The sequence below is a fragment of the Phycodurus eques genome, chromosome 1, assembly GCF_024500275.1.
Source record: "Phycodurus eques isolate BA_2022a chromosome 1, UOR_Pequ_1.1, whole genome shotgun sequence".
NCBI classification, from domain to species: domain Eukaryota; kingdom Metazoa; phylum Chordata; class Actinopteri; order Syngnathiformes; family Syngnathidae; genus Phycodurus; species Phycodurus eques.
In genome coordinates, this window is record NC_084525.1 from 11628025 (window position 1) to 11652761 (window position 24737).

The window sequence follows — 24737 nt, forward strand, 5'->3', positions numbered from 1 at the left end:
GAAAAATTTGTAGGATGACTTTCCAGAAGAGTGGAAACTGATGTCACTAAATGGATATCAACTCCAAGGTGTCGCCAAATGTGCCAATACTTTGTCCATACAGTGTCATACTTTATTAAGATTAAAGGGAAATTTGCAGTTTTTAGCCTCTCTATGCCAACCAGCCCCGCCCAGAACTCCTCCCAGTCTGACCAAAGCCACGCCATCACTAACATGCAAGTGCGCAATTCTCAAACATGGTAATTCATAATGGCATGCAATTATTAAAGTGCACAGTTGGGATAAATAGTCACAGAGAATGCTGTCCAGCTTCAACAAAATAGCAGCGTTAGCAATACTAACCTAGCATAAGCACTGTAAACAAGCTGACGTTAGCCAGGGCTGTTTTTGTTGGTAGCCGTATTTGTAATGGAGAATTACTGTAACACTAAATGTATCTGTTTAAAGTTTTATTTTTTGGAATGTACAATCAATTAAAAAGAGGCGATAAATGAGCAGAAATGTTGCTAATTCCGCATCGCTTCTTAATCCTCTCAGCTGCCTGAGGTACTTTTATCTTGCTTCTAGTTAGTCTTGACCAGTTGTTAGCAAACGAGGGATGGACATTTTTGTTATTTTCCAGAGGTGCATACAGTTATCAAATCTCCTGAAGCCCAAGCTAACAGGTCAGCACAGCAAAACGTCAGTCTCTGGCTGATCTTCCCCAAGATGAGGATTTCTAAAACAAAATTAAAAAATAAATAAAATGAAAACTCCACCTTTGAAGATTTAAACAGAAAGGCAAATCCAACAAGTTGGCGTTCTACTTTTCAGAAGATATCATGTGTCTCTCGTCAGTTTTTTAAATTAATCCTCATCTTTATCATCTTCTGTCAGCCTATTTCGTCCTGGAAAACAATCACCCTCTGTGGTCGATGTTGTCCACCAAAAGAACAGTTCAGACCCAAATCCACACCATCCATCATGGCAACTTTGGTAGGAATGAGATGATGTGCATGCAAGTGTTAATCAAAGGTTAATATGATGACGATGTTAGAGAGCGTTACATGCATCTGCTCTCTCACATATAGAGCTGCCTCTGAAACTCATCCTTCCTCCTGACTTCTCTGAGTCCTTCCTCTATGGCCTTCTGCTCATTGTGTGAGTTTTGTTTGCACTCACACTGCAACCTTCACACTCTGATGCGCCACTATAGCTCCAGGCTTAGCATTTCACGAATCAATCCAAAATAACAGGAATGCCTCATTTTAGAGCTTGATAATTCCCATTGCAGCCTGTGCATCCTTCGGGATATTTTAATTTGAAATGTTACAATATGATAAATAAGTTAGCTGTTTAAGCACAGCATATTATCATTAGCGCTGACTGTAATTTATTGGTGGCGATGCTCGCTAATATCTTGGGGAGAGGTTTCCTTGTACTAATCATTCTAGTATGTCATTAAGGGATTTTTTTTTCTAATTAAGCCCAGTTATTTTTTTAATGATCATGATATTTTTAGCTTTTGTCTTCATGTGCTAAAATGGCTTTGTCCCAATAGTGGCAGCTCTCCTGGTGATCAGGCAGTCACAGAGGAGTTTAGGCTGGACTGGGACTGGGTCCTAGTGGGCTCAGAGCAGGTGATTGTGGCTCGGCTCGATGGTCGGGGTTCAGGGTTCCGAGGTCAAAGGTATGTGGATTTTTTCAAGTTGTCCATGTCCAGTTGGATGTGCAACTCACTGTAGCTTTCACATCACAGGATGTTGCAGCAACTCCATCAGAACATGGGGCAGGTGGATGTTGAGGACCACATAGCAGCCCTGGCGTACGTACACATTTCAAGAAAAAAACGCAGTCTAATTAAAATGAAACGAGGCTCTGAAAAAGAAAAAGTGAAATGTTCAGTGAGTCGTGTGACGGACTTAGACAACACATTTCAACCTGTCTCATACAATTATAAGTTTTTTTTGGGTTTTTTTGCTTTTTGTACTTTTAAATTGATTGTGATGGGAAGTCATTTGTTCTCAAGCAGAATAACAAGGGATGTGTTTTTTTTTTTTTTTTTCTTGGTTTTATTTCCTGAACATCATTAAAAGATATCATGATGGACTGATGAGTCTTTTCTCTCCAGGTACTTGGTGAAACTGCACTTCATCGATCCAACAAGGGTCGGCGTTTTCGGAGAGGTCTGAACTGCTCATATTGTTTCTTCATCTTGACTGTACAGTGGTTTATTGCAAAACGAGTTTAATTTGTTCTGTGACCATGCTCATAACAAAAAACCCCCACTGAAATGAATGAAAATGCCACGAATATGTTCCAGCAACCCCTAAAACAGCAAAATTATTTTTGAACATGTTTCTTCAGAAGAAAAAATGCACTCACAAGTATCGTATGCTATGAAAACACGAGGTATAATAATCCCTCATTTATTGTGAGGGTTAGGTTCCAAACCACCCCCGCAATAGTTGAAATCTGAAGTAGTTTTGTATTTAAAAAATATATATTTTTCAAATTGTATGAACTTTCCCAGACTCTTATTAATTTCCCTCACACTCCTACTAACCTTTACCATACTACTTGTGAACACTTTCTATTCTCAAACATTTTAATCCTTGTAATGTGGCTTAATGACTTGGTTTTCTTTTATTTATTAGTTTTTTCTCACAGTTTTAATGTTTTAGGCTCGGAAGCATTTAATTTACCACAATATAATCATAGCGTACACTCAGTATCCCACAATATTGTAAATTAGGTGCGTTATGAATATTTAAAACAAACTAAAAATGTGCAATGCACTTAATCCGCAATAGGTGAAGCGCGATATAGAACGCTGAAACAACATTTACTCTTTACTAAACTTTACACCGATTTGATCAGGCTGATTGGTATCGGCCGATATTTAGCATTTTATGCTGATCGGCTTTGTCATAATTCGCCGGTCCGATCGATGACGTCATTGATCGTGCACAGTATATTAGAATCTATAAGCTAGTAAATTTTTAGCCTTGTTGTGTCTTTTGACGTAGTACTATAAATATCTGATGGCCAAAGAAGTTATTTATTAAAAAAAAAAAAAAAAAAAAAAAAAAAAAACACCTCGGCGGTGTGGGACAAACAACACGTCGGCAACAATGCCCGGATCAGACGACAAGACAAATTTGCTTCTTCACGATTGCACTGTCAGACTACTGCGATAGAATCTTGTATTCCGCATCCCGTTTTTTTACGATCATTGGGCTTTATCTTGTCAACTCAAATGCGACCGGATACACTTGTTACCAACAAAAGTGGAGCGAGCCGACTGTATTATAAGGACAAAATGGGGAAAAAACATGTGTTGGTGGTCACCGGTGCTCAGGACAGGAGAGGTCCTGTTCGTTTACGGCTTGCTTGAGGTGTGTTCTCGTACTTTTTATACGATACGGCTCACAAGCAGGCAATAGAATGTTATGTAGCCTAGCAAGCTAGCGGTAGCACGAACGGTTGGACGTAAACATACCTGCCGTTCTGTCGAATCATGCTCTAAAGTTTCGGTGTGGGTGAAGTAATTTAATTTAAAAATAAACTAATTTAATTACAGTAAGTTAGCACCCATTATTTCTGTCATGTAATGTTGGTTTGACCTGACTGATTAGAATACACGATCTCACTAGAGCAGTGATTTCCAACCTTTATGGAGGCAAGGAACATATTTTACAAATGAAAAATCTCACTGCACACCAACGAACAAAAATGTCACAAAAGGTGGATACATTAATTACTGTATTTACTTCCTGCCATCTAATAGAATACCATTCATTTGTTCTGTCACTATGCCTCACTGGCATAAATAGAGGAACAAAGATACATTTATTGTAAATATTATTTTTTGAGCAATTAAGTACACAAGTATAAACAGTAAATGAACAGGTCATTTAAATAGACACATTCCTCAATCTTGTGATTGGATCGGTTATCGTTTTTTTAAACTCGCTGATCGGTGATTGGTGATCGGCCCCAAAAATCCTGATCGTGTTAAGCTTGGTCTTTACATAACCTGAAAACACATAATGCAAGCACGAAACAGACTACGCAGTGCAGTTGAACGTGATTGGACCGGCTTATGGCATAAACTTTGGTGTTAAGTCTTGCTCGCTCTATTTAATTTGAACAAACCCAGCGTGGTACCACGTGTACAATTCCGCCACAAGCTTCACTTTTCATCTAAAGGCACATTAGAAACTATACATATAGTTAAGTATTGTTTTAAAACAATATTTGATGCTTTTCTATACCGTATTTATATGACTTGGGGGGCAGCTCAACGGCTGTTCTGTCTCTAGCTCGCTTAAAACCTGGAAATGTATCTTTAATGTGAGTTAAAGCTTATGTACATTTTAATTGGCTGAAATCTTCAAACCAGTATGTGCCGACGATTCAAATCTTGAATCGTGACAGAACGAGACTGATCGGCCACTCCTGTAAACAGCTGCCAAACCACGCACAGTGCACGAGAGGTCAGTCGGGTTCAGCTGCGTCGTTCGGTGTGTGGAAGCCTTTATGTTTTGTCCTTCTTCTTCTGTGGTCGTAATAGTGCAGTGAAAAGTATTGGCCCCCTTCTCAAATTCTTATATTTTTGCATAGTTTCCCCACTTTAAGGTCATCAAACAAATGTAAATATCAAACAAATATACAGTAACCGAAGTAAACTTACAATGCTGTTTTTAAATGATTTCATTTATTAAGGAAAGAAAACTATTCAAAGTTACCTGGCCCTATGATAACCCCCAAAACCTAATAACTGGTTAGGCCATCCTCAGCAGTAACAACTGAAATCAAGCATTTTCTATAACTGGCAATGAGTCTTTCACATCTCTCTGGAGATATTTTGTCCCACTCTTCCTTGCAGAAGTTGCAGAGAATTGCAGAAGTTGTCCTGAGTTCCTTTGTGGCCCATTGAATGACTCATTGCTGTTCTCTTTGGGTAATCTTTGTAGGCTGGCCACTCCTGGGAAGGTTCACCACTGTTCCATGTTTTCCCCACATGATGATAATGGTTCTCCCTCTGGTTCTTTGGAATCCTAATTCTTTAGAAATGGCTTTTGTAACCCTTTCTAGACTGATAGATGTCAATTACTTTATTTCTCGACTGGTCTGGAATTTTGTTGGATCGTGTCATTTTGTTACAGCTTTTTTAGATCTTTTGTCCAACTTGATTTTGTCGGGACAGATTCTGTTGAAGTGATTTCTTAATTGACCGGGTCTAGAGGTAATCAGGCTTGGGTGTGATCAATGAAAATTAACCGAAATATGTCATTAGCCAAAATTAATTCATGATTAGTCACTGATGGTGTAGTGATACCTTCGCCTGACTTTGCGGGGAGCATGGGTTCAGTTCCCACTCATGATGGTGTAAATCTGAGTGCAAATGGTTGTCCATGTCTATATGTGTCCTGCACCTGACTGGCAACCAGTTCAGGGTGTAATCCGCCTTTTGCCCGAAGTCAGCTGGGATAGGCTACAGCGCCCCACAACCCTGAACAAGATGAGCGGTATTGAGAATGGATGGATAATTCATGATTTAACAAGGGGGGTAATTACTTTTTCGGAGGACCAGGTAACTTTTAATGTTTTTTTTAATTAAAAAAAAGAAGGAACTTGGAGGGACAGATGGTGGTAGACTTTGCAAAAAGGATGCAAATGGCTTTAGTGAACACTTTTTTTCCCCAGAAGAAGCAGGAACATAGGGTGACCTACAAGAGTGGAGGTAGAAGCATGCAGGTGGATTACATCTTGTGCAGATGATGTAATCTGAAGGAGGTTACCGACTGTAAGGTAGTGGTAGGGGTGAGTGTGGCTAGAGAGCATAGGATGGGGGTGTGTAAGATGACTCTGGTGGTGGGCAGGAAGATTAGGAAGACAAAGACAGAGCAGAGAACCATGTGGTGGAAGCTGAGACAGGATGAGTGTTGTGCAGCTTTTCGGGAAGAGGTGAGACAGGAGGAGGAAGACTGGACCACTGCAGCCAAGGTGATCAGAGAGGCAGCCAGGAGAGTACTTGATGTATCTTCTGGCAGGAAAGCAGAGGAGACTTGGTGGTGGAACCTCACAGTACAGGAAATCATACAAGGAAAAAGGTTAGCAAAGAAGAAGTGGGACACTGAGAGGACCGGGGAGAGGCGAAAGGAATACATTGAGATACGACATAGGGCAAAGGTAGAGGTGGCAAGGGCCAAATAACAGGCATATGATGACATGTATGCCAGGTTTGACACTAAAGAAGGAGAAAAGTATCTATATAGGTTGGCCAGACAGAGGGATAGAGATGGGAAGGATGTGCAGCAGTTAGGGTGATTAACCATAAGAGAGAAGGTCAGAAGGAGCTACATTGTGTCTTTGTAAATCTAGAGAAAGCCTATGACAAAGTACCCACAGAGGAACTGTGGTACTGCATGCGGAAGTCTGGAGTGGCAGAGAAGTATGTTAGAATAATACAGGATATGTACGAGGGCAGCAGAACAGTGGTGAGGTGTGCTGTAGGTGTGACAGACAAATTTAACGTGGGACTGCATAAGGGATCAGCCCTGAGCCCCTTCCTGTTTGCAGTGGTAATGGATAGGCTGACAGATGAGGTTAGACTGGAATCCCCGTGGACCATGATGTTTGCAGATGACATTGTGATCTGCAGTGAAAGCAGGGAGCAGATGGAGGAACAGTTAGAAAGATGGAGGCATGCACTGGAAAGCAGACAAATGAAGATTAGCCGAAGTAAGACAGAATATATGTGCATGAATGAGAGGGGGGTGGGGGAAGAGTAAGGCTACAGGGAGAAGAGATAAAAATGGTGGAGGACTTTAAATACTTGGTCAACTGTCCAGAGCAATGGTGAGTGTGGTCAGGATGTGAAGAAACGGGTCCAAGCAGGTTGGAACGGGTGGAGGAAGGTGTCAGGTGTGTTATGTGACAGAAGAGTCTCTGCTAGGATGAAGGGCAAAGTTTATAAAACAGTGTTTAGGCCAGCCATGATGTACGGATTAGAGACAGCGGCACTGAAGGGACAACAGGAAGCAGAGCTGGAGATGGCGGAAATTAAGATGTTGAGGTTCGCTCTCGGAGTGACCAGGTTGGATAAAATTAGAAATGAGCTCATCAGAGGGACAGCCAAAGTTCGATATTTTGGAGACAAAGTTAGAGCAGACTTCGATGGTTTGGACACGTCCAGAGGAGAAATAGTGAGTATATTGGTAGAAGGATGATGAGGATGGAGCTACCAGGCAAGCGAACTCGAGGAAGACCAAAGAGAAGGTTGATGGATGTCGTGAGGGCAGTTGGTGTTCGAGAGGAGAATGCAGGAGGATAGACTTACATGGAAAAGGATGATGCGCTGAGGCGACCCCTAAAGGGACAAGCCGAAAGGAAAAGAAGAAGAACTGATGATTTTATTTATTAAGGAAGCAAAACTATTGAAGCTACCTGGCTGTGTGTGTAAAAAAATAAAAATAAAAATTGCCCCTAAACCTAATAACTGGTTGGACCATCCTCAGCAGCAACAACTGAAATCAAGCGTTTTCTATAACTGGCAATGAGTCGTTCACATCTCTGTGGAGATATTTTACCCCACTCTTCCTTGCAGAATGGTTTTAATTTGGCAACAATGGGGGGTTTTCAAGCATGAACAGTCTTTTTAAGGTCATGCCACAGCATTTCACTCAAATTCAAGTCCGAACATTGACGAGGACACTCCAAAACCTTCATTTTGTTTTTTCTTAAGTCATTCAGCATTTGACTTGTTGGTGTTTTGGATCATTGTCCTACTGCAGAACCCAAGTGTGCTTCATCTTGTGGTCACAAACTGATGGCCGAACATTCTCCTTCAGGATTTTCTGCTAAAGAGCATAATTCATGGTTCCATCAATCACAGTAAGTCATCCAGGTCCTGAAGGAGAAAAGTAACCCATAACCATCACACTACCAGCACCATGTTTGAATGGTGTTATAATGTTGTTTTTCGGAAATTCTTTGTTATATCTATTTATTTATGAAGTAACGAGACACCCACCTTCCAAAAAGTTCAGCTTTTGTCTTGTCAGTCCATAAATATTCTCCCAAGTGTCTTGGGAATCAAGCATATTTTTTTTTTTTTTGCAAAAGTAAGTTCTTTTCTTTTCTTTTTTTTTTTCTTTTGTTCTTTTTGGTCAACAGTGGTTTTCACCTTGGAACTCTGCCATGGATGCCATTTTTGCCCAATCGCTTCCTTATTGTTGAGTCATGAACACTGACCTTAACTGCGGCAAGGAGGCCAGCCGTTCTTTAGATGTTTTCCTGGGTTCGTTTGGGACCTCCTGGGTGAGTCATTGCAATGCTCTTGGAGTAATTTTTATCGGCTGGCCACAACAGGTTCACCACTGTTCCATGTTTTTTTCATTTGAGGATGATGTCTCTCACAGTGTTCCTAAAGCTTTAAAATGGCTTTCTAACCCGTTTCAGACTGATAGATGTCAATTACTTCATTTTTCATCTGTTCTTGAATTTCTTTGGACTGTGACATTTTGCTGCAACCGTTTGAGATCTTGGTAGACTTCATTTTGTCGGACAGTTTATTTTTTTAATTTTTTTAAGTGATTTCTTGATTGAGCAGGTCGGGAGGTAATCAGGTTTGGGTGTGGTCAGTGTAAATGAACAAAGCTTTCCCAAAAATGTGATTAGCCACACTTAATTCATGATTCAACAAGGGGGACAATTTTTCACATGGGCCCAGGTAGCTTTGAATAATTTTTTTCTTAATAAATAAAAAACTGCATTTTATGTTTACTTGGGTTATCTTTGTCTATTTCAATTTGTTTGAGGATCTTAAACATTAAAGTGGTGAAACTATGCAAAATAAATACAATTTTGAGAAGCAGACAAATATTTTTTTCACAGCACTGTGCTTTGAAGAATAGTAGTAGCTCAACAGAACACTTTCATCTGTGTCGTCTGAGGTACAAGTAAATATTTATGTGAATGATAACCAGGAAGCAGCTCCAATGAGAACATTTCTCCTGCAGCACTATGGCGGTTACCTGACGCTTATGCTGCTAAAGTCGACCGAGGGGATGATCCGTTGCGCTGCAGCTCAGGCTCCTGTTGTGGACTGGACCATGTATGGTGAGTCTGGTTGAGTCAAATCCTTCACATACAGGATCATTGTACAGTAGATCAGACTGCTTCTCGTGTTGATGCTCTTTCATCTATAAAGAATCTAATACACGAACAACCTGCTTCTCTCCTTCTTTATTGCTTCCAGCTTCAGCATTCTCAGAGCGATACTTTGGCTTGCCTTCAACTGAGGAGAACAGATATCAAGTGAGCTGCTTCTAGCAACCAATTTCCATTGTAGTTCTTCATAAAGGGTTTTGAGGTCAGGGTTCTTCCACACCTAACTAATCCAAGCACGCCTTTTTGGACTTTGCCTTTTACACTGTGTCACAGAAAATGGCCTTCCCCCACCTTAGAATTTATCTGACATGCAGACACAATGTTCTGTGCACATTCTAAGTAGTTGTTGTCAGGTAAAAGAGGAAAATGTGACACATTTGTCCTTTTGAAGAGCGGGAATGCAAGTGGAGTAGACCTAAATACACAATGGCCCACCAAGTGAATTTCGCAGACAGTTTTGTTGGAACTGGGTTGCGTTGAAATAAGCCAGAATGCTCTGATTCTGTGATGGCTGGAGGGTGGGAGGTAGCTCTTCAAGTGACAGCCCACGACTGGTATAAGGTGAATGGGCATTAGTCAGTGGGAGTTCAACCCTGTCTAACCATATGATAGGAAAAATGGGATCTTGAAACAGCAGTCAATGCTCTGATGGAATACCAGCTGTGCAATTTGAGAGTTTGTTTCCCCCCTTCTGAGCAATGAATCCATAAAAAAACGGCTGCTAGTCTGGTCGCGAAACGAGAGCGATTCACCAGCTTGGTGGGCGTGTCACATTGCACTTTTATTTTAAGTCAGGTGGCTGTATGTTGCTTTCAGATTTTTTTATGTTTGAGTTCTATTTACATTTTTGGTGCATTTCCTTTGCACAAGCATCAGGAGGCACCATGTCTTTATAGCACCAGTGCATGAAATTTTAAAAATTGTGTTTTAATTGATTCAGCAAAAGTTGGAATAAAGCTTAATATTGTGCTTTTAATTAATAAAGTTTGTTTTTCATCTGTGCAGATGTCCAAAGTTATTCCAGACATGAGAGGTCTGCAGGGAGGAACTCTGTTTCTTGCCCATGGGACGGCCGATGGTATACACACACATTTCTATTCACTTTGCAAATAGTGTTGCAACATGCAGGCCGTTATGTCTGCTGAGCTTTGAGCTGTCGTCCAGCGGTGGATGTAAACAGTTGTGCTCTTCTCCTCAGCAAATGTTCACTTTCAGCACTCTGCGGAGCTCATCAAGCACTTGATCAGGATTGGAGCCAACTATACCATGCAGGTACCACAGGTGTCAGAAAAGACAGTATGACTAAAGAGTTCCAGGCAGTTATTTACTTGTGAATTTCTGGGACAGATCTACCCTGATGAGGGCCACTTCCTGTCAAGACAAAGTCAGATTCAGCTGAGGCACTCTTTGATTGGTTATTTTAGAGGTTGTCTGTTGGACGCATCGTCGTTACTGGACCGGCAAGCAGAGGACGAGTGAGGAGGAACTCCACAGAAGAATAGTGTGTGTGTCTGTTTTATACACTTAGCACAGTATTTGATCAACAAATAACAGGATTTGGAACAGGGGTGTCCAAACATTTTCCTCCGAGGGTCAGAAAAATTTAAGGATGCAAGGGCCACTTTGACATTCTTCAACTTTCATTCATTTCAGTCATTAAACACGCTAAAGCTAATCCATCAAGCAATTATATATTTTTTATATTTTTTTGAAAAAATTGCTACATCACAGTTTTCCGGTAATGGTGATGAGGCATAAAGTATCGGACTTTTCAGAATTTTGGGGTGTCCTGTGACGCTGAATTCCACAAGAACAGAACTGCCCCTGGACTGAGCAGCAACTTAACATTTCCACAATAAGAGCCAAAATAAGCGCAGGCTGTACTAAGCTGATCATTTATATAGTAGTTAGTTGAGGATCATTGATGTGATATGTTCACAAATCGGACTGTGACACAAAGCAGAAATTGGAGCGAACATGTATTGCCTCAAATGAAATTATAGTGGTGCCTTGACATTACAATATGTTCTATGACCATGCTCATAACTCAAAACACCGGTATCTCAAAACATCTTTCCCCGTTGTAATAAAAGGAAATGCCATTAATTTGTTCCAGCCTACCAAAGAACCCCACCCAACATGTTTTCCAATACAGAAAACAGTACTCTACAATATTATACTTTATATAAACAAATCATAAAAAGATGATTTAAATAGAATGTGAAGAATTAAACTGTCTGTGCATCATGATTAATTCACTTTCATTGTATGACGCCTGGTGTGTGCGCCTTGGTCAACTGATAGTTTAATACAGACATACAAACATGGAGACAGAGGAGATGGTTACCACTCCTCAGTATGCTGCATCAATATTAGTAATTATTCGATTATTGTCTGTGTTCATATGTTGCTCCACCGTTTGTGTTCAAATTTCCTTGCTCGATACTGATGCTATCCGTCTGTTGTTTTGCATTTTGTAGTAGCATTAAGCTAAGTGGACTTCCTAAACCAAAACTATGTGGTTGTTTTAAATACGCGTGTAATGTTGTAATGGTTTATGTTTAGTTTGATAGTAAAAAAAAAAAAAACTGGGAGTGGCATTTAATAACTTGAAGACTCTTTGTTCGAAGAAGAATTGTTCACTATCTGTCAAACTGCTGCTGGTTGTTAGGTGAGTTGAGTTGATTTTACTGCCACCATAAAGCGCTCCTACTAGACTTTTGTGCGCAAGTCAAAGCAAAAGGCTTGTATCTCGAAAACCTTGGGTCACTCGTATTGGAAGGCACCACTATAACTTATATGAAGAGGAATGGTATTGCTGTTTTAGTTGAAAATAGTTTATTTGTATCTTTACAATAAAATCAATTTATTGTTAGTAATGGTAGTCATAAGTGTCGAGGGCATCGCATCCATGGAGAATGTGGGTGTCGCTACCTTACACTTCTACATTTTTCATGCTGCCCACCCACACCTTCTTTTTTGTAATAAATAATATTTCGCCCCGTGACGAAAATTATTGGTAGTACTGGTGTATGCCGCCAGCCACAAAAAAAATGGACAGCAGGCCAGAAATGGCCCTTGGGCTGTAGTTTGGACACCCCTGATTTAGAACCAAAATGAAGATATAGTGACCCTCTTCTGGGATTGATATCACCAGATTCTGTTTTTAGCACCTCAAAAGTAATGTTTAAAAATATAGCATAATGCTTTGTGCGTAGTGTGAGACCAAAAAATGGTTGGTGATCTTGCGACGTGAAGCCACCAACTCTGTGTTGCACTTCAGTCTTTGTCGACTGTGTGCTTGAAAGCGGTCGGTTCAGTCTTCAGACTGTGAATTTAGTTATTTTAAAGAGACTTAATCATCACTCATTGTTAGGCCTTACATTTTTGTGAACATGGAGCTATTTAACTTAAGAGTTACTGTACCGTCCTGCCAGGCTTCCCCGAGTGAGCCGCGTAGAAGTCGTCCAAAAGGGTGTGATCGAGTTTTAGCTTCCGGGAAATCAAAAACTGCTCCTCCGGCCCGTACCCTTCCCAGTCGACCAGGTACTGGAACCCCCTCCCCCTAGGCCGCATGTCGAGGATACGTGACACCGTGAAGGCCGGATGGTCGTCAATAATCCGGGGGGTCAGAGGTTATTCAGATGGAGGGTGCAGGTGGAGAGAGGCTTCAGCAAAGAGATGTGGGATGAATCTTCAAGGACTGTGGAAGCTTCAACTCGATGGAAGTGGGACTGATGATTTTAGTAATTGGCAATGGGCCAATGAAACGGGGAGCGAGCTTACAGGACTCTGTTTGAAGTGGGAGGTTGTGTAAAGACAGCCAGACAGATTGACCCACCTTGTATTCGGGCGCCTGGGAGCGATGACGGTCCGCGAGCTGCTTGTTGCGTGCCGCTGACCGAGTCAACGCTGCCTGGAAGTCCTTCCAAACCGCCTGGCCTCGCTGGAGGTGATCCCGTACGGTTGGAATGGCCACCGCCTGCTCCTGTACTTGGAATAGTGGGGGTTGGAAACCGTAGCAAGCCATGAATGGTGACATACCGGTAGAAGAGCTGGTGAGGGAGTTGTGAATGTATTCGATCCATGGGAGGAAGGAGCTCCATGAGGAGGGGTTGCGTGCGGCCACACAGCCGAGAGATGATTCCATGGATTGGTTAGCCCGCTCCGTCTGGCCGTTGGTCTGTGGATTATACCCAAAGGATAAGATGGCTGCTGTGCCCACCGCTTTGCAGAATTCCTGCCAGACCTAAGAAGAAAACTGGGGACCTCGATCGGAGATAATATTGTTGGGTATCCCGTGGAACTTAAATACATGGCTGGATATGGACGCTGTGTTCTTCGGGGGAGCGGGAGAAAATTAGGATATCGTCGAGGTATACGAATATGAAGCTTTACAGTTCTATTGGTCATTTCCAAAAGATGCAGACAGGTAACAGTAATTTAGCATAGTTTAAATTAGGAATCCCAACCCGTCTCACTAAGCAAGAGAATCCAAATAGATGCCAATAAACTAAATCAAAATAGACATAATAATGAAACAAGAACAGAAAGCTGATGATCTAGAAATATGAAGTTCATTTGTGTTGTGGAAATGATATTTTATGTTAATAATACAGAACAGTATATAATTTAGCGCATGAAAAGTAAAAATGCCTGTACTGGTATTACCCTGGTAAATAAATTATCATAAAAATGTTTTCTGTTGAATGCACCACTTGGAAACTCACACCCTGTTTATTGTACTGTAGTGGGAGAAAAAAAATAGATAATGTTGACTCATCCACACAGATCAAACGGTGTTATTGTGCAGGGGGTTGCCATGCCAACCACTTTGGTATAATTTCTCAAGATATATTCACACTTTTACATTTTCCAATTCAAGACAGAGTAATTCATCCCAGGAACTAACATTTACCTTTTGTGTGTCGTCCTTCATGACCTTTAGAAATGGCCCATCTTTAGCACCTCGAACCAATAACGGAGCCAACATAAGGTCGCCTCTAGTGAACAAGCACAGAAAAAAATACAGCACCATGCAACCTCATAATGTAGCATACTTAGAGGTGGATAGAGTAGCCAAATATTGTACTCAAGTAAGAGTACCGTTACTTTAGAACAGACATGCCCAAAGTCCGGCCCCCGGGCCAAATCCGGCCGTGTTCATATTTCCACTGGCCCGAAGCCTCTGTTATAAAACCAATAATATGTGGCCCGACAGTACAAAATACACGCGCAATTTTATATTTCACCACAGGATGGCAGTAAACTTGTGGCTGAACTCTCGCGGGGCCGTTTTGCGCATGATCTGTTTTTTGCCCATTTCTAAAATGGCAACTGGAAGTAAGAAAAGGAAAGTTGATAGCGAGAGCCGACGTTTCCAGGACAAATGGAAGTCTGACTATTTTTTCACTGAGTTTATAAACAACTGCGTCTACCTAATTTGCCAAGAGACTGTGGCTGTGTTCAAGGAGTTCAATATAAAGAGGCACGACCAGACGGAACATGCTAACTGGGAACGAACGCAGTGAAAAATTGAAGCAACTGGAAGCTGGTTTAACGACACAGCAAAACTTTTTCACAAGAGCCAGTGAGTCGAATGAAAATACAACAAAGGCAAGCTATGAGGTGGCAACGCTGATTGCCAAGCACTGCAAACCTTTTACTGAGGGTGAATTTATTAAAGACTGTGTGATGAAAATGGTGGAGAACATTTGTCCTGAGAAAAAGCAACAGTTCGCCAATGTTTGCCTGGCTCGTAGCACTGTGTCACGAAGAGGCGAAGAAGAAGTTTCTTCTGATATTAAGAGACAGTTGGACGCAAAAGGAGTGGAGATTGCATTTTTTTTGTGAGTCTGTGACGAAAGCACGGATGCATCCGACAGCGCTTAGTTCCTGATTTTTTTTGAGAGGAGTGGACAGTGAAATGAACGTGCGTGAAGAGCTACTTGACCTGCAGAGCCTTAAGGACCAAACAAGAGGGAAAGATTTATTTGCTTTTGTTTGTTCCGCCGTACATGACATAAAATTAAAGTGGAATAAAATCACGGGGACTATTACGGATGGCGCACCTCCCATGGTTTGCGAGCACAGTGGATTATCAACCCTAGTGTGTCACAAAGTAAGCGCAGAAGGAGGTAAAGCTATAAAACTCCATTGTATTATTCACCAAAAAGTTCTATGTGCCAAACCGTTTCCGTGGATCTCAGTGACGTTCCAGCCCACCTGCAGCTGGAGCTCATTGAGCTGCAGTGTGACACGGAGTGTCGCAGCCGGTACCAACAACTCCCTCGTCAACTTTTACCAGCAGCTGGATAAAGACAGGTTCCAAGAGATTCGTACATTTGCTAAGAAAATGTTGAGCTTGTTTGGCTCGACATACTTGTGAGAAGACATTCTCAGTCATGAACATGAATAAGAACCGCGTGAGGACAAGACTAAGTGACTCCCACCTGCGTGACATCTTGCGCATTAAAACCACCGCTTTTGAGCCAGACCTGCCCCATTTACTGCAGTCGAGATCTCAGTCGCACCCTTCACATTAATGCAAACATGTTGTTTGTTGATTCTGATGAATAAAGTTTGAGTTTGAGTCAAATTTCATAAAAATACTTTATTTTGCATTTCATTAATTTTTATTTTAACCTTCATTTATCCAGGTCAGGCAGTTATAAGATCTACCTAGCAGCAGACAGTATAGTAAAACTGTAAAATAAAAATACAAAAAAGCATTCCCCTCGTCGGTAGCATGTAAAATTAATGCTGGCCCGCATGACAATTTTTTTACGGCAATGTGGCCCCTGAGCCAAAAGGTTTGGGCACCCCTGCTTTGGAATAATATGATTGGACTTGACATACATTTCTATATAAGACCTTACAGCTCTCAGGGTATGTCAGAGCAAATGAGAATCACGAGGTCAAAGGAACTGCCTGAAGAGCTCAGAAACAGAATTGTGGCAAGGCACAGATCTGGCCAAGGTTATAAAAAAACATTCTGCTGCACTTAAGGTTCCTAAGAGCACAGTGGCCTCCAAAATCCTTAAATGGAAGACGTTTGGGATAACCAGAACCCTTCATAGAGCTGGCTGTCCGGCCAAACTGAGCAACCGGGCGAGAAGAGCCTTGATGAAAGAGGTAAAGAAGAACCCAAAGATCACTGTGGCTGAGCTCCAGAAATGCAGTCGGGAGATGGGCGAAAGTTCTAGAAAGTCAACCATCACTGCAGCCCTCCACCAGTCGGGGCTTCATGGCAGAGTGGCCCGACGGAAGCCTCTCCTCAGTGGAAGACACATGAAAGCCCGCACTGAGTTTGCTAAAATAAATAAATAAATAAATAACACCTGAAGGACTCCAAGATTGTGAGAAATAAGATTCTCTGGTCTGATGAGACCAAGATAGAACTTTTTTGGCTTAATTCTAAGCGGTTTGTGTGGAGAAAACCAGGCACTACTCATCACCTGTCCATTACAGTCCCAACAGGAAGCATGGTGGTGGCACCATCATGCTGTGTTCTTTTTTTTTTTTTCTGCTGAAGTGGCATGACGACTGGTTGGAATCAAAGGAAAGATTAATGTGGCCAAGTACAGGGATATCCTGGAAGAAAACCTTCTCCAGAGTGCTGAGGACCTCAGGCTGGGCCGAAGGTTCACCTTCCAACAAGACAATGACCCTAAGCACACAGCTAAAATAACGAAGGAGTGGCTGAGAACAACTCCGTGACTGCCCTGACTTAAACCAAATTGAGCATCTCTGGAGAGACCTGAAAATGGCTGTCCACCAACGCTCACCATCCAACCTGACAGAACTGGAGAGGATCTGGAAGGAGGAATTGCAGAGGATCCCCAAATCCAGGTGTGAAAATCTTAACTTAATTCATGTAAAGCACTTTGGGTTGTTTTGCATGGATGAAAAGTGCTACATAAAGTTTGATTGATTGATATGGGGGTAGCGGTCACAATGCAGTAAATGCAGCCATATGAAGTTTGTTTATTTAGGGTTACTCATTATTCACCTGAGTGGTAATTTATTTTATTGCCCAACCCATTTGAAACGTTTTTTTTTTTTTTTTGAATATAAATTGCTGGTGTTGAGTGTAAGCCTCTCCTCTCACAAGCCATCACTTTTCAGGAAACAAACAAAAAAAGAAAATGGCATGTTAGTTGAGCTATTAACATTTCATGGTCAAAGAGAGCAAGCCATTTTCAACACTTAAGATTGGTCAATAATTTGTAAAAATAAGAGACCCACATGGAGACTGGATAAAAGTATAGATTTGTGAAAATAATTAGACCAAATTTGAACATAGGTTTTGACCTGACACCAGCAATATACTTTTAATCTGTATGTATTTTATGAAGTGCTATCTATATCCACTGTATCTAGCTAACAAGATAATCTATTAAGTTTTCTATTTTATCTATATACCTTTTCACAATAATACAATAAGTACACTCTAATAGACTGGGTCAGAAAGCAACACAAGCAAGTGTAAATAGTTTTATTTGAAAAGAAGGTACAAACACATTCTTTTAAAGGAGAGTCATGCTCAAGAAAATCAAACATGATGGGATTGAGCTCTTACATACTTCAGACCAGCATTAATGTTGTGTTTATTAGTTAACAATATACCAGCCATTAAAACGCATGATATTAGAAATGAAGCTGCTCAGTCCACAAGATGTTCGCCTTCCTTTTCTAATACTCCTCCCCGTCTTCGTCTTCTTCCAATGAGTCGACACCCACCTCCTCGTAGTCCTTCTCCAGGGCAGCCATGTCCTCTCTAGCCTCGGAGAACTCACCCTCCTCCATCCCCTCGCCGACGTACCAGTGCACAAAGGCCCTCTTGGCGTACATCAGGTCAAACTTGTGGTCCAGTCGGGCCCAGGCCTCTGCGATGGCGGTGGTGTTGCTCAGCATGCATACAGCCCTCTGGACCTTGGCCAGGTCTCCTCCGGGAACCACAGTGGGAGGCTGGTAGTTGATGCCCACCTTGAAGCCGGTGGGACACCAATCCACAAACTGGATTGAACGCTTGGTTTTGATGTTGCTAATAGCCACGTTCACATCTTTGGGTACGACGTCGCCACGGTACAGCAGACAGCACGCCATGTACTTGCCGTGGCGAGGGTCGCATTTCACCATCTGATTGGCTGGCTCGAAACAAGAGTTGGTTATCTCTGCCACAGTCAGCTGCTCGTGGTACGCCTTCTCTGCCGAGATGACGGGGGCGTAGGTTGCCAGAGGGAAGTGGATGCGAGGGTAGGGCACCAGGTTGGTCTGAAACTCAGTCAGGTCTACATTCAGGGCTCCGTCAAAGCGCAGCGAAGCGGTGATGGAGGAGACGATCTGACTGATGAGTCGATTCAGGTTGGTGTACGACGGACGGTCTATGTCCAGGTTCCTGCGGCAGATATCGTAGATGGCCTCGTTGTCTACCATGAAGGCGCAGTCTGAGTGCTCTAGGGTGGTGTGTGTGGTGAGAATGGAGTTATATGGCTCCACCACAGCAGTTGACACCTGAGGAGCCGGATAGATGGCAAACTCAAGCTTGGACTTCTTGCCAAAGTCCACTGAGAGACGCTCCATCAGCAGAGAGGTAAACCCAGAACCGGTTCCTCCTCCAAAGGAGTGGAACACCAGAAAACCTTGGAGGCCAGTGCACTGGTCAGACTGAAAGAGAAAGATAGATACATTTCCATTAGTTATTTATTATTCTCTGTAGAGGGGACATCTTGTGGAAAATCAACTTTAATTGATTGTATGAAAATATTTGGGTCTCTGGAGTGCCTGTCCACTCATCAAGTGTGAAATTGCATCACCAAGTTAATCAATTGTTTGCTTTTGATTCCTGAGAATGTCACCTTAGGAGACACTTTATGGTAAATTGTGACGAAAAAAAAAAAGTAAATCCACCATGGCCATTGTCCACCAGAGAAAATGTACAGTACATCACTGAAAATGTATTGTTTTGTTCTGTTACCAATATCAGGTGCGGCTATACTGTACTAATAATATCTTTAAAGAACTAGTAGGCCCTCATCAAGACCTCTTATATGAGCTACCGTATGACTCAATGGGGTTTGTTGAAAATGTATTCTTAATCTTGTTACTGGTGTACTTTGATGTGAGACTTCTTCATGGCTGAAGGTTAATACTAAATCACCTGAGCGACTGTTCACCAAGTTTGGAGAAAATGGGATAGAAATTTCAGAACATTTGCAATTTTTGTGCGTTTGACTAAAGTGAAATTACCTTTAAAATGGTAACTGACAAAGTACATTTGGAAATGCTTTGCTTCATCTCACCAGCTTGCGGATCCTGCTCAGTACAGCGTCAATGTGCTCCTTTCCAACTGTGTAGTGACCACGGGCGTAGTTGTTGGCAGCATCCTCCTTCCCGGAGATGAGCTGTTCAGGGTGGAAGAGCTGGCGATATGTACCAGTGCGTACCTCATCTGCAAGAGGATAATTGCAATAACCACGATTTATAGTCCACAGTCTTGTACAGTAATGTAACAATGTACAAATGCTTTGTTACTGCTCTTGAGTAGAATTTTCACACACCTGTACTTTACAGTACTTTTTATTTCTGGCATATTTTGCTTTTACCCAACTACATTTCCTGAATGTATACTTTTATTCTGATACATTTCCCCTCACCATCTTTGTTACTATATAATAAAATCAGAAGAAATTGCTTATTGAGGTAATGCCTTAACCGCCCAGCACTTAGCGGAAGAATAGTCCGACCTATCCAGACTGAGGTACACGATACAAATTGATGGATTTTAGGATGGAAGCCCCTCCTGCTGACTCTGCTGCTCACATAACATCTGCAGCAGCAGAAGACTGCAGTGGTCAACAAGGATAATGTTTTACAGGAATTATATTCATACATTGGAGGGGAAGACTCCTCCTACTGGATGAAGTACCTTTTATACTGTACCTACTCTACCTAAAGTGACAGGAATATTGACATTCAAAAACTCTCCACCAACCTGGTTGGTTAATTTAATTTACAGTATGTTAATCCGGTGAAGTCAAATGGTCAGTATTGTTTTAGGACCACATTCACCCGTGTGTGTAAGCTGCACTATACCTTTTTTTTTTTTTTTTTTTTTAATAAATATTACTCAAGTACCGCTTTCATGTACTTTATACAAGACTGATAGTCCAACTCACCAATGACGGTGGGCTCCAGATCGACAAAGATGGCTCGGGGCACATACTTGCCGGTGCCAGTCTCACTGAAAAAAGTGGTGAAGGAATCGTCAGATGCTCTTGCGGGCCTGGTGTTAGGCATGCAGCCGTCTGGCTGGATGCCGTGCTCTAAGCAGTAAAGTTCCCAGCAGGTGTTGCCCATCTGGACGCCAGCCTGACCAACATGTATGGAGATACACTCGCGCTGCATGGGATGAAGCAAAGAGAACTTTTAAGACAGGCCCATGTTTTATTTTGTTCCAAACCATACAGAACAACTCAATGGGTATCCTGGCTTGCAGGAAGTAGGGGGGGCCTGATGTGTTAAAAAAAAAAAAAAAAAAAAAAAAAGAAAAGAAAAAAAAGCAAGCAATGGCGATTAGCACAAACGGCTATTGGGGCCTAGGCTTCCACACCCTGCTCAAGAATTTTGAGGTTCCTTTTGAAAGATAGGGCAAGGGATGAAGTGGGAGGTGCAGGCACGCTGTGATTAAACAAGTCAAGTCACATCATTTGGGAGCAGTTTGGCCTGAAGCAGTCAGCTATTGCAGTTCAGAATTTTTGATTAAATGAATCCTAAGAACAGGTCTGTGCTCATCTCATCAAAAAAAATTGTAGTATTTCCACTGCAACAGTGCAATGTAAGCCCCTCTCTCTCTCTCAACAATAGTTGCTTTTAACACCAACAAATTGTGAATGTTTTGCCTTTTGTCTTCATTCCCTTCAGAGAGGGCGGGGACGTGACTCACAGAAATGTTTGTGCCATGAAATTCCTCTCACTCTCTCTCTCTCTCTCTCTCTCTCTCCCCTCCCCCTCCCTCCGCCTCTGCCTAAAACATGTCCACAATGCATCTCATTGTGTTTTTCCACTGAAGCCACGAGGGGAGCAACAGAGTCACTGGTGTGCATCCAAAACTTCCAAAGTGCCACAGAATCACTTGCAGGAGGTTTTGTTTTGGATTTCCTAGCCTTGACCTTTGACCCTTTCTTGCCCTCCCATCTGCGGCTTGCTAAGTATGGAGGAAGCAGCCAGCTCAGCTATTTTGAGGGATTCATGGTGCAGCTGCTCCCCATAAGGATGCCATTCTCATCAACAACATCCACCACTCACTTATGTGTCTCTAAAATGACCAAGTACGAATGTAAAATGAAATTTAAAGTGTCAACTTGTCTGTGTAAAATGGTGCCTAAAAAGGTTGCATAAAGAACCCAACAGACACAAAACCATACATCGGTTGTGGAATCAAGTCAACGCAACTTGAATAAGACCTTAAAATAGTATGGTGCAGTAGCAGCATTAGTCAGTTCATAGCTTTGTTCAGTGTGTTTTCAATTCAGTAAAAACTAAAATTAAACTTGTATGTAGTCAGAATAGTGCCTAACGTTTCTTCGTTTGCACATCCGCATGTGGTTACAACACACTGCCTGACGTTACACTTCCAACCCATGAGGGTGGCTGTCAGCTTCTTATATCTCATCCTGGCTGGAAAAAAAATGTTTGAAGTCGTAGTCACATGGACGAGCGATGCAAGACAAAATCCACAGTAATCGCTCTTCACGCCACACACCATTTCCCGACATGTGTCTTGAAAGGCCCAGCAGGAAGTCACCAGATAAAAGTTGCACCAATCATCAGCCTTTGTCAACAAGCTATAAATGTTACAACACACTCTGATCCCGCCTGAAGTGAAGGTCAGTGCCCTGCTCAACTAATACTGAACAATGAATTTAAGACTCTTTTGGGCTTAAATCAATGCTGATCCACCGCTTGATCACATTTACTTGCAAATTGATCTTAGTTGTTTTTGAAGAAATTTATGTGAAAACAGTAAGCCTCTAGAAATCTATCAGGCTGGTGGCAAACAACACAAATAGAATTTGTGACAGCCTGTATAGAAGCCACATCAGCATTCCAAGGCAGAAAGGCAAGCACACTAGCACTCGTGCCAGGCCTCTAGCCCCCATATGGAAAGTGTTAACCTTCACTGAAGCCGCAGTCACATGCCTGAAGGCGCCTTTCCACTGCTGGGCTTCCTGTTCCTTACATACTTGTAGTCTGTGGGTGAGGTGATGTGGCGCTTTTGAGCCAGTAAGAAGAAAACAAACTTCGTAGAAGCATGACATTACAACATCAAACACTAACAATAGCAAAAATGACCACAAACTCACCATTCTGCCGTTTACAGTGTCCTTTTTTTGCAAGAGAATTTAAAACCAGACGGTCCTCACAGTGTACCTATAATGAGATCTCTGTGAGTGAAGTTCCGTCAGTGTGTCACACCACGCATGTACTTATAACTGACGCAGGGGGAGGAGGCAGAGGTGGAGCCAGCAGTTGCATTTCCACCCAGTTTGGCCTCCAGTGCCTCCACAGTGTGAGAACATTTCCTGGATTGCCTTTTCAGACAAAAAGTAACGTGCTGGTGACTTTACTCACAGCTACAGCACATTCAATAGGAAACCTTTGACTTGTATGACGCCTTACTTAAATCATACTCCCCATAAACCATAGAGAACAAGTAAGGCACTAATATTTTTTTTAAAAACTGACCATTTATTTTATATTTGTCTTGCTTACAAGATATACATACACTGTAATTTAATTCATTTATCCCAACTATCAACAGTGCACTTTTTATTAGGTATTTCATTTGTCATGTAATCCTATAGAGAAATGAACACAAAATCTAAATGCACCATTTTTAGTTTTGCTTCCCTTTTTCATGAGCCAAACTCAAAAATCAATTTCATCCATCTATTTCTCAAAAATGATGTTCAATAATCTGTCTAAATGTGTTAGTGAGCACTTCTTTGAGATAGTCTGTCCACCTCAGGTGTGGCATATCAAAATGGCGATGAGACCGCATGATTATTGCCTAAGATTGCCTACAATAAAAGGCCACTCAAAAATATGTGGATTCACTCCATTGTAAAACCTTTACAGTTAAATAAATAATTTGGATACTAATTTGATTTCACTCTAATTACAATTATTGCAAATAACAGTGTAGCAAATCAATGCTAATTTTTTTTTTTGCTCAAGGGAGGATAGAGAAAAGCCATTTTAGGGGGTGCTCAATATTTAGGAATCACTTTTACCACAGCTAAAGTTACATTGTGTCTCAGGACAGCTATATTTTACACAACAATTACATTTGTCTGTGTTTTGTGCAGGGATTATTTTACAGTTCATGTTTGGAGGGCAGAGGGGGTGGGGGCAGCAGAAAATGTCCTCCAAGTCTGGAAGGACCCACACATTGTGTAGCAAGCCTTTGAGACGTGTCCCCTCTAGTGCAATAATAGTTCACTCGTAAATTGCAAGTGACATTTATCATATCTCCAATTGTTTCCAACAGCTTTGTTTGCAGCTGTACTTGTAATATTGCTTACAGCCACCAGATAGCACCATCGTCATTTTTTGTTCCAATTTTCTCTCTCCGCTTTCCAATGGGCATAAAATAAAAAGATGAAATCTCATGCCTCAATTTTTCCCAGGCCCCTCAAGAGATTTCCCTGATATCCATCCATCCATCCATTTTCTGAGCCGCTTCTCCTCACAAGGGTCGCGGGCGTGCTGGAGTCTATCCCAGCTGTCATCGGGCAGGAGGCGGGGTACACCCTGAACTGGTTGCCAGCCAATCGCAGGGCACATACAAACAGACAACCATTCGCACTCACAGTCATGCCTACAGGCAATTTAGAGTCTCCAATTAATGCATGTTTTTGGGATGTGGGAGGAAACTGGAGTGCCCGGAGAAAACCCACGCAGGCACGGGGAGAACATGCAAACTCCACACAGGTGGGGCCGGGGATTGAACCCGGGTCCTCAGACCTGTGAGGCTGACGCTCTAACCAGTCGTCCACCGTGCCGCGATTTCCCTGATATGACAAAAAAAATCATTTTACATTAAAATAGCTCACTAATAATTAGATAGAGCTAGATAGAGACTGGCGCCATGGTGGGCGACTGGTTAGAGCGTCAGCCTCACAGGTCTGAGGACCCGGGTTCAATCCCCGGCCCCACCTGTGTGGAGTTTGCGTGTTCTCCCAGTGCCTGCATGGGGTTTCTCTGGGCACTCTGGTTTCCTCCCACATCCCCAAAACATGCGTGGTAGGTTAATTGATGACTCTAAATTGCCCATAGGTGTGAGTGCGAATGGTTGTTTGTTTCTATGTGCCCTGCGATTGGCTGGCAACCAGTTCGGGGTGTACCCCGCCTCCTGCCTGATGATAGCTGGGATAGTCTCCAGCACGCCCGTGACCCTTGTGAGGATAAGCGGCTCAGAAAATGGATGGATGGATGAATGGATGGATAGAGAGACTTTCATGCCTTGTCCATCAGAGTTGCAGAACTTGGCTGGTGACCTTTGAAGGTCTTAT

General features: G+C 42.2%; 2 protein-coding genes across 4 annotated transcripts in view; one reads left to right on the plus strand and one right to left on the minus strand.

The window, feature by feature from the left end:
- The window catches only part of LOC133402990 (inactive dipeptidyl peptidase 10-like), a 41818-nt gene extending 27979 nt beyond the window's left edge, over nt 1-13839 (plus strand). For both annotated transcript variants that reach the window (XM_061677414.1, XM_061677405.1), the window contains exons 18-27: nt 877-975; nt 1071-1140; nt 1541-1669; nt 1739-1804; nt 2111-2165; nt 9009-9108; nt 9248-9306; nt 10165-10237; nt 10358-10431; nt 10507-13839. In XM_061677414.1, coding sequence (XP_061533398.1) covers nt 877-975; nt 1071-1140; nt 1541-1669; nt 1739-1804; nt 2111-2165; nt 9009-9108; nt 9248-9306; nt 10165-10237; nt 10358-10431; nt 10507-10638 — 857 coding nt within the window. In that variant the 3' untranslated portion in view covers nt 10639-13839. The remainder of the gene's footprint in view (nt 1-876; nt 976-1070; nt 1141-1540; nt 1670-1738; nt 1805-2110; nt 2166-9008; nt 9109-9247; nt 9307-10164; nt 10238-10357; nt 10432-10506) is intronic.
- A 3803-nt stretch (nt 13840-17642) lies between these two features.
- LOC133402998 (tubulin alpha-1C chain-like) lies at nt 17643-22639 on the minus strand. 2 transcript variants are annotated; one of them, XM_061677438.1, is made up of 4 exons: nt 22527-22639; nt 20340-20562; nt 19464-19612; nt 17643-18828 (listed from the first exon to the last, which is right to left on the minus strand). In XM_061677438.1, exons 1-4 carry the CDS (start codon nt 22527-22529, stop codon nt 17854-17856), a joined length of 1350 nt encoding a protein of 449 aa, XP_061533422.1. In that variant the 5' UTR covers nt 22530-22639; the 3' UTR covers nt 17643-17853. The 2 variants fall into 2 exon arrangements, with proteins under 2 accessions (XP_061533422.1, XP_061533412.1); XM_061677428.1 differs by lacking the exon at nt 22527-22639 and having other exon boundaries at nt 20340-20568.
- Nucleotides 22640-24737: the final 2098 nt, after the last annotated feature.